The following is an 18,819-nucleotide window of genomic DNA, read 5'->3' on the forward strand; positions in this document are numbered from 1 at the left end:
GCTTTTGCAGGGTACTTGGGTTCTCTTCCTTTAAGTTCCGTGCTTAAAAGAGCAGGATAGTTGGTGTTGGTGCCACACATGGTACTGCCACTTCTCTAGTTATTTAGAACACACTGCAGTTTGACCATCAGGGATGCTATAATCACCAGATTTGAGTGCATCTCCTCCTTAAAATATCCTCATTTTCCAACCTCCAGTATTATTATCCCCAAGCAGGCAAGTTTATTCCTCTGCTTCCAACTTTGTGTACCCATCTTGCAACTTTAAAAGACCTATGTACATTACTGCCTTGGACGCCACAGACTTCTGTCAAATTACAAGCACGCACTCTATCCTGCAAAGGAAAAAAAAAAAAACAGAATAAGTTCGACCTCATAACCCCTCCTTCTAAGCCAAAGTTGGAAGAGCTCTGATCTGAGCCAGGCTTATAAATCTCCCTTGATTGTTGATGATGTGGAGAGAAGTGGGAGGGGAGCTGAAGAGAAGTTAGATGCCCAAAAAAGGCACTGTTAAGTCAAAGGGAAGTCTTGCATGCATGTGCGCCTAACCTCATGTGTCAGCTTCTGTGCTGGGAACATCCAATTATGTAACAAGAAGCACTCCTTATTTGGAATGAGAGACAAAGGGAGGGGAAGGGGAGAGCGGGTAGCAGTCTGAGCCAAGGAGCAAATCCGGCTTGTGCAAACTCTGCTCATGCCCGAAAACAGAAGAAACTTGAAAATATCTCTGCAAACATCAGAATCAGATTTAGCAAATTGGGCAAGTACTCAGAGTTAGACTGGGTTGGAGGGAAAGAGGAGAGATACACTGTGCTCCATTGATGGTAGGGGGTTTGGGGCAGGAAGATCCAGCCAAGGTAAGGGGTAGGATTGGTATGGAGCCCCGATAAGTGAAGGAATGAGAAGAAGCTGGACTGGCGCCCTGCCTGGACACCCAGAGCAATGCCACGATAAAAATAGGAACCACGCCAGCAGCAGAATACGTGAATGCCATGTCCGCAGCGCTGCCCTCCCCATGGCCCCGACGATGGCATCAGACCTGTGTCAAAAGGGCAGCAGACACATTCCTGGCATCTGCGTCAGGATTTCTCAGTTAAAGAGGGAGTGTGTGTGTGTGTGTGTGTGTGTGTGTGTGTGTGTGTGAGTGTAAGATAGAGTGTGTGTGTGTGAGTGTTGGGGGCATGTGGGAATGGAATGGCTTGGCAGAAAGGAGGGGGGAGGGTTCTGGCAGAGGGGAGTGTAAAGTGTGTAAAGTTAGGAAGTATACAGAGAGGAAGAAAAAAAGAAAGGATGTGCAGGTTTAAGGAGTCCAGCAAGCAGGGGACCCAGGAGAAACTTGATAGCAAGCTCTGGACCTTACACCAGACCTTGGAATCACTTTCTTAGAGAAGATGTCTCTCTATAAACCGTCTCCTAGGAAAGGTCAGGAGAGTTGTGGCAGAGTCTGGGAGCACTGGAGAGTGCTGTGCTGCAAGGCGCAATGTCCATCTCCCCTAAGGACAGTTGGGAAAGGTTGACCATGAACCCTCTTGCTTCCACTATTCTCTTAGAATGCTCTAGAATCAAGGTGCTTTCTGAGTGGAACTCTACTTCAAGGGCCTCTTTCCTGGTGGGCATGTCTAACTAGCAGGTGGATAACAGTTCTTTGTGACATTGGTTATTTCTTAAGAGAACCTCCAGGTCTGCCACCAAAAGGGCACGAGTAATTGCAATGGGAAAGGAACTGACGTTTATTACAATATTAATACCAGGAAAGCAGCTATGTACTGTTTATATTAATGTTCAATTCTATGAGATAGACATATAGTTCTACATTTCATAAGTGAAGAAAATTACATTCAGATAAAATAACGTTCCCAAAATCATAAAAGTTGTAACCACCACACCTTAAGATTCCACTTAAGTCATCCTGGCCTCAGAGCTCATGTGTTTCCCACTGCTCTGCCCTGCCTCCCCTCCATGCAAGCTTTCCCGCAAAGCAGTGGCCACTAGAATTGGGTTCACCTGAAAGTTCCCTTGCCGTATTCCCATCTAGCCTCTCTTGCTTTCCATCCGGCTACTCTCAGGGACACATGTATCTGATGGTAGCATAGAAATTATTTTTGTCTGCATATTCTGATTTTATTTTTAAAGCACTTCTGAGCCAGAGATTGTCTCTTAGCTATCTCTATTTACATCCTATTCACAATCAGGAAGAGATTATCAACGTTAAGACTCAGAGTTTCTCAGGAAGCATAGATTACAGTTTTTTCCTTTGCTGTGTAACTTTTTCTTCCAGTTCAGCTCTGAGGCCTGGCTATGTCTTATACCTGATCTCTTCCTATGCACAGCTTTTCTAGAAATATGCATACTTTTGCAAGACTCCCAAATACAAAATTAACTCAAGCGCAGTCTTCAGAATTCTCGGTTATTTTCTGGCTCTCCAGTCATTGGCTTGGGCTGTTTTTAGAGGTGCTGAAATTAATTTTTCTCATTGATGGCTTTGCTTAGATTGTACTGTGGCTCCTTGGGAAGGAATGCTGCTTGTCCCAGGCCTCCTCCGTTAGGCCATGCCAAAAGGAAGCTCTTGACTGCTATAGACTGGGCCAGGGTGGGCCCTAGCAGTTTCCCCTGTCATATGAGTGGTCTGCCTGTCATATTTCTTGGGTGTCACTTATTCTACACCCATCTTAGGATGAAGACATCATGCCTTTCCTGTCACGTAGTAACAGTCTCTACTGGAATATATCTTTGAGATTGTAGCAGGCAGATGGCAGCTGACAGCCGTGTGCCTGTGCATTGCATTTGCATTTCTGTGTGTGTGTGCTCTTGAAGTCTCATATACTCAAATAGAGGTACAGAATTGCTCATTGTAAAAGTTAACAAAAAAACAGAATATCATGAGGTATTTAAACCTCAGAGCCTTTTTTTCCAAGTCAGGTTCTTGGTGTCTCTTGCCCATCTGTGACTGCAAACAGAAAACTAAGATTTTGACATTTTGATGACAGCTTTAGAATGTATGTCAGCATCCTGAGGGCAGGGACTGTGTCTTTTTACCATTATGTCTTCAACACCCAGCCCCATACATAGAAGACACCTAATAAATTTGTGTCAAATAAATGAACACAGAAGATCACACGTCATTCTACTGGAGGCAGTCCCTCTGCTTATCACTATTAAGAATCTTAGGGGTTCCTCAATAGTGCAGGGGGACAGAAGCAAAATGGAAACTGAATCTTTCATTCCCTCCACACAGGGCATACCCAGATCTTCAGTTAATTGGGGAATTCTGATTCCCAGAGCCATGGTACGGCCTAAGCAGAGGTTTGGGGGCCCTTCAGGCCATCTCCCATTCTAATGGCTCTCTCCTTTCCAAAGAGTGCAGCGCCCCTCCCCAACCTGGGCCTCCCAGTATGAAGCCCCACCGAGCCTACCCTCTATGGAAGCATCTCCTGCTGTTGTACTTTCTCCACCTCTTTCCTTCCACATGGAAAGCAAGAACATGGACTTTGAAGTCAGATCTGAATTCAGATCTTGCTTTGAGGCTATGTGACTTAGAACAAACCACTTAACTTCCTTTGCCTGTTACTGTCGATATGGGAATCATAGGCTAGTGCATGAAGTTTTTTAGGGGGATAAGAGATAATTTAGAGGTAAATGTTAGGGAGGCTTTATAGAAGAAGGTATAACAGCTAGATCTTGTGAGATAGGTGTCATTTAAACTGCTTTAGGCCAAATAATATTCTAGACACTAAGACATTTTTAAAACGGGAGAAGGGGCATTCTACTTTCAAATAAAAAGCAATCTGGAATATTTTTAGCCAGCTTCTTTCTGAATGTGTGTTGCTTTTGTTGTTTCAAATAGGTGACCAAAAACCTACCAAACTCCTGCTGCATGGCGTGGGCACAGGAATTCTCCCTCTGGGCACCAGGTGGCGCTGCAGGTTAAACAATACCATTCGCTGTCCTTTGAGGAAGACCTGTTTGTTTTGCAGTTATAGGTCCCCTGCCCTGATGTTGATACAGCACTATGGAAGCCATTCCCTGACTTGCTCCACGGTTTAGAGGCCACTTATCTGCCTACTCCTTAGTGCCAGTGACTTTTAGATAAGCCCTGTTCTTTCATCTTTCCCCCTTCTTCCTTCTGCTCTAATGCATCTTCAGCATATGCTTGCTTCTCTGAGTGGTGTGGATGACCAGAAGTTGCCCCTTTGAGTGGATCCCACCCGTTAAAAATTCAGTGCTGGAGCTGATTCATTCAGAACAGAGTGAGCAGAATAGAGTCTGTGGTGATGACACCAGCCAGACATCTGAATTGCAAGAATTTTGTCAGTATTCTCTATAAACTACTTGGACCTATATTCAGGGTCTCCTGTGACCCTAAAATCTTATACATTACGTATTCACTAAGATGGAGATTGTCAGTGCTGAATAGCCCCGATGTTAGGAATCTTATCAACCTGTTACATAATCAAGGACATTCCCTATTGCTTTCAGCCATGGATGGAGACCGTTTGGCTCTCTCCCATTAACTTGGTTTTGGAGAAGCAACCGTATGTTAATGCTTACTTTTGATCTTTACCTCTGTCCTTGTAGGTTTCTCCAAGTGCCCTTCGGAGAAGTAGAGCTACTTGGTACTGGAGCAGGGAGAGAGTTGGGTAAATTGGTGGGAAATATACTTTAACTCTAATATAATGCTGGCCCTGAAAGATTTCTCAGGGAAAATTCAGCCTTCCTGGGAGGGAGGCTGGTATGCAAATGCAGCATCAAGATAAGTTCCTCAACACCTGCCTCCTGTCTCCCCCAGGTTTCCTTTTTGTTGTTTTCCAGTTTTATTTATTACTCCTCTGTGTTTTCTACCCATAGTCAGTGCTCCCAAAGTTCTATTCTGTGGAGATTCTGGAGTTGCCATTCGGTGTCCCTACATCCTTCGTATCGGGATAGACGGCCTTCTACTTGGAAAGGTTTTACAATTCAGCCTGTAGACAGGAAACTGGAAATACTTTTGGGTAGCTCTTCTACACCAAAGTGGTGGTGTTAATGATAGTCACTTTTCCTTCTCCTCTACACCCCTCTCAGTGTTTTTTCTCTTTGTTTATCTTGGGTATCTGCTTCTCATATATGTATTCTTTATTCTCCTCAAGGCTGGTCTTTTCCAGCCTCCTCTAGTCATTTTCACAGCATAATTTGAAGTCCTACCATGTCTGCTGATTTAAATAAATCCCTAATAATTTTCTTCCAAATCATGGCTGAGCACACTCTAAATCTGTTATCTGTAATATCTGTAGAAATTTGGAGGACAGCCCCTTCTGCGAGCACATAATTACTTATCACTTCTGCCTCCTGCAGCCTTTCCCTTCCCATCCTCCTTTCCTGTGGTGGGGGTTCTATGTGCAGAGCAGAACAGGGAGATCTCCCTGTGAGGTAAAGCCCCCGTGAACAATAGGGACTCTGGTTGTCAAGACGACCGCTAAATTACTGCCTTCTTCCCTCTTTCGGGTCTTGCCTTTTTTCCTGGTGCTTCAGCACTAAGGGTTTTGCTCCCTCTCCCTGCCCTTTCCCCTCCACGGACTCAATTTTCTTCTGAATGGGTGGCCATTTTAATTACCTTCCCCCTTCCCCGCCCCACCTCTCTGCCCTTGCCCTTGCTGCTGAGAAAGGCAGGGTCAGGATAACTACCTGGGGACTGAGAATGAGCCAGGCTTGCTGTTCACATGGGGACAAGGAAAGAAGAGACAGAGACATTTGGGATCCTATAGTCTCTGCAGTGAAAGTTTTATTGTTTGGTATATGGAGGTCTGGTTTTAGGAAGGATTCAGAAATAGAGTTTTCATATTATCCAAAACCCCCTGAGGCCTCTTCCCAATTTTCTTAACTACTGAGTACCAAATGCTTTACTGGTTTCAGTATTTACTTCCCTGAGCCTGCCAGGAAGAGTAAGCTTTACAAGTGCAAAAACGGAGGCATGAAATGCAAAGCTTACTCCAGATCCTGCCATCATTAGTTCCCTGAACCTGGTTGGATTTTTAAAGAAGGTCTGAAGTAGTCTTTTTCTCTTTTACATGTGCAAACACACAAGCACTTTTAGAAATACTTTTGATTTTTCTTATTTCATCTTGATGATAACTTTGTGAAAAAGGCAAGGCAAGAATTTGCCCAATTTATAATGAAGGAAGCCAGAGCTCAGAGAGTTTGTTTGACTTTTATGTGGTTAAGCCAGGTTCAAACCTGTCTGTCGCTTTTCAGTGTTATTTCTAAAGTCTGTCAGTCCTGATTTTCTCAGAACTGGATTATAGTATGTCGATAGCAACATAGTATGGGGCCAAAAAAAAGGTTGACTTGAAAGACTTCAGAGGCACACTAGATTTGTGTATAGCAAACTTTCAGATCGGCTGGGCGCAGTGGCTCATGCCTGTAATCCCAGCACTTTGGGAGGCCAAGGTGGGTGGATCATTTGAGGTCAGGAGTTTCAGACCAGCCTGACCAACATGGTGAAACCCCGTCTCTACTGAAAATACAAAAAAAATTTGCCGGCCATGGTGGCGCATGCCCTTAGTCCAAGCTACTCGGGAGGCTGAGGCAAGAGAATCGCTTGAACCCAGGAGGTGGAGGTTTCAGTGAGCCAAGATGGCACCACTGCACTCCAGCCTGGGCAACAGAATGAGACTGTCTCAAAAAAAAAAAAGAAAAAAGAAAAAAGAAAAAACTTTCAGATTGAAATCTTAAACATGTCACAATACTGAAGTATAGAAAATTTTAGAGCATTCCCTTTACAATCGGTCTTATTTATCCTAAAAATACACAGTCCCCAAGTGTCTTTTTCTCATTCTACATTTGTTAGAAAGGTAACCTGACCTTTGCTTTTGGTCTTTCCTCCCCCATTCTGCGACCTTCCTCTCTTTTCTTCTTACTAGTTTCAGATAATGGGTTGGAATCAATTCGATGCTGCTCCATCCATCAGAGGCACTTCCCAAAATACAAGTGTGACTCATAGTCCTCATAACCCCCCTTTACTTTTTGTTTGACTTTCAATCTCTTCTATCCTCTGGGCCTATTTCCCAGGAAAACTGACCAAACATAGGCTACTGGCAGCTGTCTCTCTCCTCCAGGCTTTATAGTGTGAGATAAGAAGCATGGCTGAGCCACTCCCTTGCCTTCCAGCTCTCTTCCCTTCCAGAGGAATGCATAGCCAGATGTGAATGCCCATTTCATGGATTATTCTTAGTTCTAGATCACCTGACTTATTATCTAGCATACCCGTTACAGCATCAGCTCTATCGCTGGTGTATTAGCCCACAGTTTCATTTTATTATTAGCCTAAACAAAAGATTATTAGGAAAGTAAGTCTGCCAGACATGTATATAAACACATATGGAATGCCAAATACAAAGGATTTTTATATTGTCCATTTTTTAAAATCTATAATTGTCTTCCTCCGTAAGCATGAATAATTAAGAGCTCAGTGTTTTTGCTGCTGTAAGTGTTGGGATGTATGCTTTCTGCAGAACCTATTTTGAACTGTGTGCCATGTTTTAAGACCAGTGTTTGTCTCATATACAGCATGAATTCACTTAGTAACCAAAATGTATTGATTGCCTTCCCTGTGGTAGGCACTTTGTTAAGTGATCAAAATACAAAAAAAAAAAAGGACCCAAAACCCCTACCATAGGAAGTGTGATATCCAACTGGAGGTGCAAACTTACAAATAGGAGTTGTAGTATAAAATCAGTGCTTTGAAAAGAACTCTATATGTGATTCAGAGAAGGGATTCGTCAATTATGAGAGGTCCAGGGAAGGCTTATAGTAGATGACATCAGAGATGAGATTTAAAGAATGTGGGGAGTTGCCAGCAGACAGTGAGAGAGAGAGAGAGCATTCAAGGCAGAGCAGTAAAACAATATAGTTTACTTGTGGTACTCAAAGAAGTTGAGTATGATTGATTAGGAATATATGATAGGCAAGAATAATGGCTGGTGATAACAGTGAAGAGTTTAAAGGGAGTCTGCTCATTCAGAGTCCTGTGAGTCATTCCAAGAACAAAACATTTGTCACTCATTTGATAGGAAACAGTTTACAAAACATAAACAGATGATGACATGAGCAAATTTGCAATTGAGAAAAATCATTTAAATAGTGCTGTGGAGGATTAATTAATTGAAGGGGCCAAACTTAGAAACAGGAAGACAAATTAGGGAGGGATTTCACTGATAGAAAAGGTGATGAGGCATTCAACTAAGATCATTGCTATAGAGATGGTAAAGGGGTAATAGATTCATGAGATATTGAGGAGGTAGGATCACCTATATTTCGTGACTATTTAAATGATTATGTGGTATTGGATTAGGGGTTGAGAAAGAAACAAATCAAGAATGACTCACATAATTTTCCACCTTGCAGATTGAGAAGCATAACTAAAAAGATGGGGTAATGTCTTTCTGAACAGCATATCTGGGTTGTGGTTAAAATCCTGTTGCTTACTAAAGTAGTAGATTAGTGTCTACTCTGATTTATATAAAAATAAATGATGACACCCAGAGAAGCCTGTACTATATCCCTAATAATTTTGAGATTCTTTTTAATAGAAAACTTAAGGCCCAGATTATATTTTCAACTTTTTTTCTATCTGTAAGTTTCTTTAGAAGAAAAACAAAAACATAGAATGAATAGCTAACTTTGTAGCTAGTACCAAGGCAAAGTTTTTAAATTTTCTGTGCCATGACATATGATTAGTCACATGGTGGACTTCTGACCACAGACAGAATACAACTCAAAAATAGTAGAAAGAATATATTTGTCAGCAGACCATCAACCCAGTGAAGAGTAAGACGTTGACAAAAAAAATTCAGATAAAGTTAAAACTGGATATTGTGAAAAACAGCTGACACAGAAAGGAAAGCAGAGATAGATGAGAGTACTGGAATTCACAGGAGCATAACAGAATGAGATAAAAACTGTTTTACATGCTGTAAGAACAGATTAACTTAAAATTCTCACCAGAAGGTATCACTGAAAGTTTTGCAACAGGATTGATTCATTCAGTAAATATTTGATTGTTTATTTGTGAATGACACTATTAAATGCTAAAGGAGATGTCAAAATGAATTACATAAGATTTCTGCCTTCAAAACCTTAATAGTCTTTTTTTGGGGGGTGGGGGGCATTTACAAGAAGCTCAACCAGTGCTTTGAGTAAATGAATGAACAAATTAAACACACATTTCCAATGAGGAAGAAAAAGAGTCAGCATCAAATGAAACCGGCGTAGTTAACTGCGATCAGATTCTAGGTGAACATATTTAAAAAATTGAAAGAGGAGACACATACTGAACAATGCAAAAATAGTAGTAATAGAACTAATAAGAACAGGGTCCAGTAAGCTTCAAGTCAGAAGGAGCTGAGGTTGTAGATAAATATTAAGGGAAAAGACTTAGGTGAAAAACACATACACATGTCACATGTTACTAACAAGAAAAAATATATATAGGTAATTGTTTGGGACAGATGCTGTAGTATTAACTGATTACATGGTGAAAGCATTTATTCATTCAGCAGTGAATGAATGGGTCTATTATTTGCTAGGCTGTTTTCTATTTTCTTTGTCAAGGAAAATGGCCTAGCAAAAAGCATTGAACAGACATGATTAAAGTAGAATTGGCGACCAAAATAGAAATGAAAATAATAATAGAGCATGTAACCTATTTTAAAGTTTGTACATTTAAAGCTGTACATGGCCTAGATGAATTATATCCCATGAAACTTAACAAATTTATATTTAACATTAAAGACCTAAAGTCATTAAGAAACATTGCCATTTGTCCATATGGGTTAGAGATGCACAGATATCTTGCCTTTTTAAAAAATGGTTAAAGGTTCTTGACCCCAACATTTATCTCTGGAAATTTCTGAAGCAGATGATGAAATAGATGTTTGTGAACATTTGGGAAGGGCAATGGGGAACCTTAGAAACCATTATGGGTTCAGTAGGAGTGTGCCCTGCCTGATTAGCATGCAGTTGTAGTTACATTGTATATGGATTCCAACAAGCTTTTGCCATAATATCCATATGGACAAAATGGAATATGTTGCCTGCACTATAGTACATTTAAGTAATTTGTGGCTAGTTGAGTGTCTTTAGCCCAAGAGTATTAAATAATATCATAAACTGATGCCATCCTAGAGGGAAATTTCTAGTAATAGAGCACTGCTCTTCATCTTATCCTGATCAGTTTTTTCATCAGAAAATTTGCAAGTAATTCTAATCTTAGAGGAGTAGTTAAAACTCTAGATGATGAAAATTAAGATTCAAAAACATTTAGAAAACTTAGAATGATAATCTAAAGCCAACAAGATGGAATTTGGTAGAAATAAATGTTGTAAACTATAATTTAGATTTTTTTAATTGCACAAATACAGAAGGGCAAGACTATACTTAACAGAGGGGCACACGATTTTTTTTTTAAATGTACATATGTGGCCTTAGGATTTTAGTTGGCTGAAAACTCAATATGAGTCAGTGCTTTTGACGGGTGTGCCACAAAGCTAACACAATCTTAGGCTATATAAGAAGTATAGTGTCTAAATCAAGGAAGGCATCAATCCCCTATATTCTTTGCTGGTCAGGTCACATCTCAGAGCTGTTTGGTTCTGGGCACATCATTTTAAAAGAAAAACAAAGCAGCACACCCGGAGGATGGAGCCAGGTTGAGGAGTGGTTCATTTCTCTCCTTTCCTCAGACATTTATTGAGTGTCTTTGAGGTTGGCAAAATCACAGATGTATAGGTTATAGAAGAGACATAGGGGAGAAATAATAGCTGAATTTAAAAATGTAAAATGTTGTCTTTTGGAAGAGATTTAACCTAATATCTGGTAACTCCAGAGAGTAGAACTAGGACCAATGGGACCAATGACTAGAATTTATTAACACAAGGAGGCAGATTTGGGTTGGCAAGGTTTAAGAAGCATCTTCAACGAATTTAGATTATGCTTTTAAGGAATTAAGCCACTTGCCCGAGGTCACATTGCTAATTGGGTAGCAGAACTAAGATAAAAGCCCAAGTTTCTGGATTCACAGGACCCAACCCTTGTCTATGCCTATATTGCAGTGGAGGTTTCTGCTTTGGGAGGAGACTGGATACGATAACCTCTAAGTTTCCTTCCAACTCTCAAGTTGTATGTTCTTATAAGCCATTCCTTTTGGTGCCCAATGCTTTCATATGTAGAGTTGGTGAGATTGGAAAAACCACTAAGGTTGAACAGATGATTTTTTGAAGTTCCTTAAGAATCTTTCCATTTTTTAATACATATTAATTTTATATCTGTGATGTGTACATTACTAATCAAAAACAAAAACTGTAAATCATGCTGCTATAAAGACACATGCACACGTATGTTTATTGCGGCACTGTTCACAATAGCAAAGACTTGGAACCAACCCAAATGTCCAACAACGATAGACTGGATTAAGAAAATGTGGCACATATACACCATGGAATACTATGCAGCCATAAAAAATGATGAGTTCATGTCCTTTGTAGGGACATGGATGAAACTGGAAAACATCATTCTCAGTAAACTATCGCAAGGACAAAAAACTAAACACCGCATGTTCTCACTCATAGGTGGGAATTGAACAATGAGAACTCATGGACACAGGAAGGGAAACATCACACTCCGGGGACTGTTTTGGGGGGTGGGGAAGGGGGGAGGGACAGCATTAGGAGATATACCTAATGCTAAATGACGAGTTAATGGGTGCAGCAAACCAACATGGCACATGGATACATATGTAACAAACCTGCACATTGTGCAATGTACCCTAAAACCTAAAGTATAATAATAAAAAATAAAAAAAATTAAAAATAAAAAAACTGTTTGTGGCTAGATAGAAATGTATGGAACTCAAGATTCTTACATTGTGATATTTAGGCGACTGTCAAGTCTTCCCTTAAAGTACATGATTCAAAGACGTGGATCCATGATTTAAAACATGAAAGCAAAAATCAGAGAAGAAATTGTGCAAACTCTGAGCCATTTTAAATTTCACAGTAGTCATTGGGAGAAAGAAGTGGTAGTTTCTTGCCCTTGGGGTTCATTTCCTCCTCATTCTTCCCCAGCACCGGGCAGGAAAGGGTGGTGACCTAGATACACAGTCAGAGGGTAGCAGTGTTGAACTTTCTCAGACACAGCTGAGTAACTTGGGTCTGGATAGTTACAGGACAGAAGCCTAGAGCTGAGAGCTGACAGGGGGAACTGTCTATAAACACAAGAAGGGGCCATGGCAGGAAGACAGAGGCCTGGGAATGGCATCAGAGAGAAAAGAAGTGTAACTTTTATCAGGTGTGAAATTGGCAAAAACAGTTTGTTTAATGGAGAATGTCCTGAATCTACACCATCACCTCCAAGACCTCCTTTCTCTCCCACCCTATAGATTGCTGCTACTGATTGGATGAGCCAATACTCATACTTATGTGCTAGGACTGGCAGTACAGAGCACAGTGTTCATGGTTGAGGCCCCTGCAAACATTTTACAGGGTGCTTGGGTGGGTGGAGATCGGGAGCGTTTCCAGGAAGCTAAAAATGTGGCTTGGGCTTCTCCTACTTTCTCTCGGAACTCCTAATTATTGACACTGTATGAGTGTTTTTCAAACTTTTTTTAAAACTTCAACCTACAGTAAAAAATGCATTGTACATTGCAGCCCACTGTGAGCATATACATAGGCACAGGTGCATACACACATATGCATGCACGCCTATCTGATATATACATACATATGTACATACATACGAAACAAGTGTCTCCAAACGTGAGATGCATTTTTATGTTATCACAGACAACAAAACAGATTATATGACCTCTAATGATGTCCAGCCCACAGGTCGAAAAACATTGCGCTACAACCATCAGGTTTAAAATGACGGTGAAAGTAGCCTGATACAGTTATATCCAAAAGTCCCTAAGTCTAAGGCAGTAATTCTCAACTGGAGCAATTCTGTCCTCAGGGGACATGCCGCAATGTTTGGAGACATGTTTGGTTGGCAAAATTAGCATCTAGTTTGAGGGGAGGAGGGGCAGGGATGTTGTGGAATGTTTTATAATGCACAGGAAAGCCCCTTTGACAAAGATTTCGCGGTCCAAAGTATCGGTAGTACCAACGTTGAAAACCCTGCTCTAAGGGTAATAAAATAAGTCAATACTTCTAATTTACTGAAGGTGTATTTAGGATGGTAGAAGCTTTAACTTGATCTTCCTTTTCTGTCTCTTTTCCTTTGAACTGTATTTGGTATCTTAACGTTGGAGCATAATTGCCCTTGGATTGTCTGTAGAGGTACAGCCAATAGATAAATAGGCTGGAAGGAATGGACCTGTTATTTTCCTTGTATTTAGACTGCACCAGGCATTTTTGTTTAGAATGTTGGTATGGATCTTATGACTATTTTCTGTTTTATGACTTTAGTATCTTCTTCCCTTTCTCCTCTTCATTAAGCCATACTGATTCAAGACCCTTTCTCACTCAGCCATAGCTGCTGTCTTAGAAAAGAAATGAAGGGGATTTGGCTAATTGGATTAGACATGGTCTCTAAAGCCTTCTCCTCTTACTCATGAGATTTGATTCTGCTGTTTTGATGGGAAATGACCTTCTGCTAACCTTGAAGTGCCATCTTAAGCCCTAGTATTAAACTGTCTCCTTTTTAGTCATTACTTCATTCCTCTATCTGCGGCTATTTCAGACCAGGTTCCCTTGAACGTGGAGTGGATGTGCAGTCCCAGCTACTGACAAGCCCTGATCTCCACATCATCTCTTCTCCCCTGTCTGGCATAAGTGAAGCTCTTGAATGTCTTGGGGTCAATATGTGGTTGTGGGGTGGGGTTTTTTGGCCATTTTACTGGCTATTTCTAGGCCCCCTGGTAAGGCTCTGAATCATTCAGAGATGGCTTGACACAAGAGACCTGGTTTGGGTTCTTTTTTCTTCTCTTCTTTGGGATGAAGGCAGGATAATAGAAAGAGATATCTCTAAATCAAATATCAGACCTGGAATAGTGGTGGAAAATAAAACCAGTGCTATCTGAGGCTATTCTCTACCATATTTATTTTAGCATATTTACTTCATGCATCTTGTATTACATAAACAATAGCATTTGTATTTAGTAAATGATTTATTATAAGTAATTTCTTTTTTTTTTTTTTTTTTTTTTTGAGATGGAGTCTCCCTCTGTCACCCAGGCTGGAGTGCAGTGGCATGATCTTGGCTCACTGCAGCCTCCGCCTCCTGGGTTCAAGCAAGTCTTCTGCCTCAGCCTCCCCTAATAGCTGGGACTACAGGCATGCACCACCATGCCCAGCTAATTTTTTTTTGTATTTTTAGTAGAGACGAGGCTTCACCATGTTGGTCAGGCTGGTCTAAACCCTTGACCTCAGGTGATCTCCCCGCCTCAGCCTCCCAAAGTGCTGGGATTACAGGTGTGAGCCACCATGCCCGGCCTATTATAAGTAATTTCTAATGAATAGTAAGAGGAACGTGTGTGTGTTTTGACCTTGAAGCTTTAGATTTCTGTCAGCCTAATAGTAAATGGTACCAGCAAAGTCCAGAAACTGATGCTGGAAAACCTCCTATGATGTATTAGACTTCAGACACATAAATTCCATCCCTTCCACTTAAAGAGAGCTCTATAGGGATACAAATGTCTTTTTAACTTTCCCACTCCTGTGGTAAGAATAGAAAGATGCAGTGTAGAAATAGCGAGATGAAGAGAGTTAATGGAGAGGAGTTGAGACGTCTGTCCCTTTTAACAATCCTACACCTAATGTCTTTGTCTTCCATGCTCTAGCCAGTTTCCAAATAAACCAAGCATGATTAGGGGAGTTAATAAAGTTAGATAATGAAATGGTGGTGTGTATGGAGCTTTACCTTAGAGAAGGATGACAGAACCAAAGGAAGAGAAGGTAGGGATGAAAGGGAGAGGAAAGAGATTTGGATGAAGAAATCTCCACCTTCTTCATTACTCTCAAGAACCTGTGGCAGTTGGTTCCATCCAGGTGTTGCGCAAGGCAAAGTATACCAAATCCCTGAATACAGCCATTTACAACTTAAGAAAGGCATTGCGAGTGATAATAAAGTATGTCTTAGAAATTGAATTACAGCTTTAAAAATTTAGAGATTGTATTGTGTGAGGGCAGTGGCAGTTGTGGTGGTGATTTTTTTGGTTTGCTCTTTATCATGTTTTCCTTCCAGATTGGCATGCTCATCATTTTTAACGAGACACCATCGCTCAGAAGTTCTGTGAACAAGAAAGATTTGTTGCACTTGGTCTTCTACACAGGCTGCCTGGGACTAGAAAATAAGACCATGCTGAGCCCAAAGGCCTAGGATAAAGCCTCTGTTTGCTGACAGGGGGAAGGGTGGGCAGAACATAGGCAAGAGGAGAATCCAGGAAAGAGAGCAAATGTTGAAACCATGTGTGGTACAAATGTGTGGTTTGTGTCTTTTATCTTTAGAGTGTGGAGAAGAATAAGGAAAGCTGGCACTCTGCAGCTCCCAGGGACTAGAAATCGCTTTCCAAACTCTGTCCCTCTTTGTAGGCCTGGAGGGAGTTTATTTCTGCCAGTTTGTGGAAGTCCTGTTTCTTACATTCCTGGGCCTGCCTGTTTCCAGGGCCTCCTGTTGGCCAGTTCTGTGCCTTGTGTGTACAGTGCTTGACAGTGTCTTTGTCTCATCAGCAGTTGATACTTACTCAGAGGTGGCAGTCCTTTTCGTCAGCAAGTTGTGCTTATTAGCTCCCACAAATTTATTTGACTCATAGACTCATCCTCATCATCAGGTGCTTATTTTTACTTTTCCTACTTTTATGTCTCTCCCCAGCATTTCCATTTAGAGTTTGAAAAGCTGTCTTATAGATTTGTATACGTTTATAAATTTATATTTTGCCACATGATAAAATTCATTTTGCACCCCACACATATACATGAGACACTTAATCACCATGCAAGAGAACAAGGAGGATATCCTTGTCATAATGCCATGTGAGGTCCTGTCCCCATCAGATAAATTAATGTTCATTCAAAAGAATGTAACTCTTGCTTTGTAAGACATGCCCAGAAGATGGCTGAGGTACCCAGGCTTGCTGGCGTGTAACATGTTCAGTCTAGGAAGGATCATGTGGCTGAAGATTTTGGTTTGCAAGACTTTGCCCCTGTCCCTCAAGACAGTTAGATGAGACCCCAAGACACATCATTCTCCTCAGCAAAAATTGTGGAAGTATACATGGCTTGAGGTGAAGAAAGGAGACCTTGGGTCACTTAATCCCCTGCAGAGAAGCCGATCAGGTCATTGCAGCCACCTCCCTCTCGTGACCCTCTTATATAAACAGGAACAGGAATTCTTGCTACTGGATCCCTTTCATCAGGCGTCTTAGGCTCGCTGAATGAAAAGCCCTATAAAAAGGAGATGCAGCCCTAATAATAACAAATACGATCGTGATGGCTATTTTGGACAAGAACAGCTTTGTGCCACTCTAGATCTCCATCGATGGCTGCCATTCTTGCCCTGCTATTACCTTACACACTTCCTATTCTTAGAATCAGTTGTGAGCCTTGGGCTTGGGGGATTGCAGCCCCCATGGCTGGAATGCCCAGCTTGAGTGGAATGCAGACTGTCTGGCAGAGTGGAGGTTAAATAAAGTTTGCCTTGGCAGCCCCCTCTGCTCTTGGATGAGTGACAAGTGACTCGAGTATAGGAGCGAGGAGTGATGGCATGAGCTGCCATGTGGTGCAGGATCAAACGAGTCTTCCGTGCATGAATAGAAGTGGTTGATTGTCCGTCCATGACCAACACAGCTATGTCAGTCTTAAATGAGGTGGGTGAAGGGGAGGCCTCAACAGCCTTGAACCTCACTTCTGACCATATCACTTTGAAAAAAATGCAGGAACAGATAAAGAATAATGTTGAACCACTTTCTAGGTTTCCAGCTGAACTCCAGATTTGGTATATCTTACCCCTCATTTTTGACTCATTTTTGAAAGTAAGACAAAGGGAAAATTTTGACTCATTTTTGAAAGTAAGACAAAGGGAAAATTTTTCATTGAAATAAGAAGAGTTATCAGTCAGTCAACCATTTCTTGAGCACCAAACACTGCGGGGAATTTTTTTAAAGTACAAGACACAGAACTCTTATAGCTTATAATTTAGTTGAAGAAGTAAAGCTATAAACACCTTAAAAAATTCATATTCCAAAGTAATTGTTCCAGAACTACCTGCCAAAGGAGGTCTATGGAGAAGGAGAGCACTTCCAGCTGTGATGGTCAAGGATTTCATGGAGGAAGTAGGGTTGAAACAGGTCTTGCCAGAAGGGCAGACTTGAGACTTGCTCTTCAGGCAAGGCGGGAAAAGGCCCTTGTTAGTGAGAGAACTATTATGAACAAAGGGCAGATGTAGGAAATCCCCAAGACAGTCATGAGGACTTGAAGACCAGGGGATATGGCTGGGGAGGTAGAGAGAGGAATTTGTATAAAGATCGCTAAGTCCTTAGCTATGAAGTCTGTGTGTACATGTTACCAAGAAGGTTATAATGCTTCCTATCAGAGGAGAGCTAGAAAGATAATAGGTGCAGCCTTGCCAGAGGAGAGCTGGGAAGGTATAGGTGCAGGCTTGCCCAGAGACTGAGGCCCTTTTAGTGTTCTCTTCTGTAAAACTGCTTGTACAGTAGATGGCACATAGTGAACACTCCATAAATAACACGATTCTTATTGTTACTCATCTTCAAATTCTGTTATCCCAGGTTGTTGAATTGGCTTGGTTTCCATTGCAAGAGTCAGTGCTGACTTTGTCCTGTTCTGATTGCTCATGTAATTCATGGTATCTTAGTCTGTTTGGGCTGCTATAACAAAATACCATAAACTGAATGGCTTATAAACAACAGAAACTTATTTCTCACAGTTTCTAAAGGCCAGGAGGTTCAAGATCAAGGTACCAGCAGAATTGGTGTCTGGCAAGGGCCCTTTTCCTGGTTCATAGACAGCTGTCTTCTCCCTGTGTCCTCATATGGCAAAAGGGGTGAGAAGTCTCTCTCAGGTTTCTTTTATAAGGGCATTTACCTTTGTCCCCATGACCTAATCACCTCCCCAAAGGCCCCGCCTCCTACTGCCATCACCTTGAGGGTTAGGATTTTGACATACGAATCTGCGGGGGACCATAAACAGTCAGTCCGCTGCCTTGTTATTTCCTTTCCTTCAGCTTTATCTAAGCTTTCATCTCTTTTCTACCACAGGTGGCTAGAGGTGCAGGTAGCTAATTTAACAAGTCCACAGCGCTGGGTGCAGTACCTCCGGCTTCTTCAGGAGTCCATCTGGCCTGGTGGAGTTTTGCCTAAGTTTCCACGGCCTGTAAGGACCCAAGAGCAGAAACTGGCTGCTGAGAAACAGGCTTTGCAGAGCCTGATGGGAGTCCTCCCAGGTAATTGGACCAATGAGATCAATTATACCAATCACATTTCCCTTCCATTCTGCTTTGCCACCATTACCCCTGCACCTTTTCCTGTTTGTAAAAGGGCCCTGAATGTGGCTAGATTCAAAACTCTGTTGACCCATCATTTCCCAGGCTAATAGGAAAATGAACAGGGCTGCAATTCTTTTATCCATTGCTCAGCTGATGCCAAGGGAATGGAAAGGAACTCTATGGCTGCACCCTAAATACTAGGTGACAATCCTGCAGATATTTAGGTTAATAACTTTCTCTCTACCTGCTGGCAGGTCTGGGGAAGCTCTGCCTGCAGGGACAGGTCTCAGAGCCATTTCCAGGAGATGAAGACTTCAGATTCTCTGCCAATTCATAGCATTTTGGGACCAAG

The 18,819-nt window shown here is 41.6% G+C and overlaps 1 protein-coding gene across 10 annotated transcripts in view; it reads left to right on the plus strand.

Moving 5' to 3' along the window:
* The window catches only part of SNX19 (sorting nexin 19), a 72,387-nt gene that overhangs the window by 18,026 nt on the left and 35,542 nt on the right, over positions 1-18,819 (plus strand). For 9 of the 10 annotated variants that reach the window (XR_004033575.1, XR_004033576.1, XR_004033577.1 and 6 more), the window contains exon 9: positions 18,241-18,425. Coding sequence is in view for 3 of the 10 variants with exons in the window: in XM_004092850.3 (XP_004092898.2) it covers positions 18,241-18,425 (185 nt within the window). In the remaining 7 variants the exon portion in view is untranslated. Of the gene's footprint in view, positions 1-15,209; positions 15,555-18,240; positions 18,426-18,819 lie in introns of those variants that run through there. The other variant, XM_030828774.1, reaches the window with a different exon arrangement.

Source organism: Nomascus leucogenys, chromosome 15 (assembly GCF_006542625.1).
Source record: "Nomascus leucogenys isolate Asia chromosome 15, Asia_NLE_v1, whole genome shotgun sequence".
Classification (NCBI taxonomy): Eukaryota; Metazoa; Chordata; class Mammalia; order Primates; family Hylobatidae; genus Nomascus; species Nomascus leucogenys.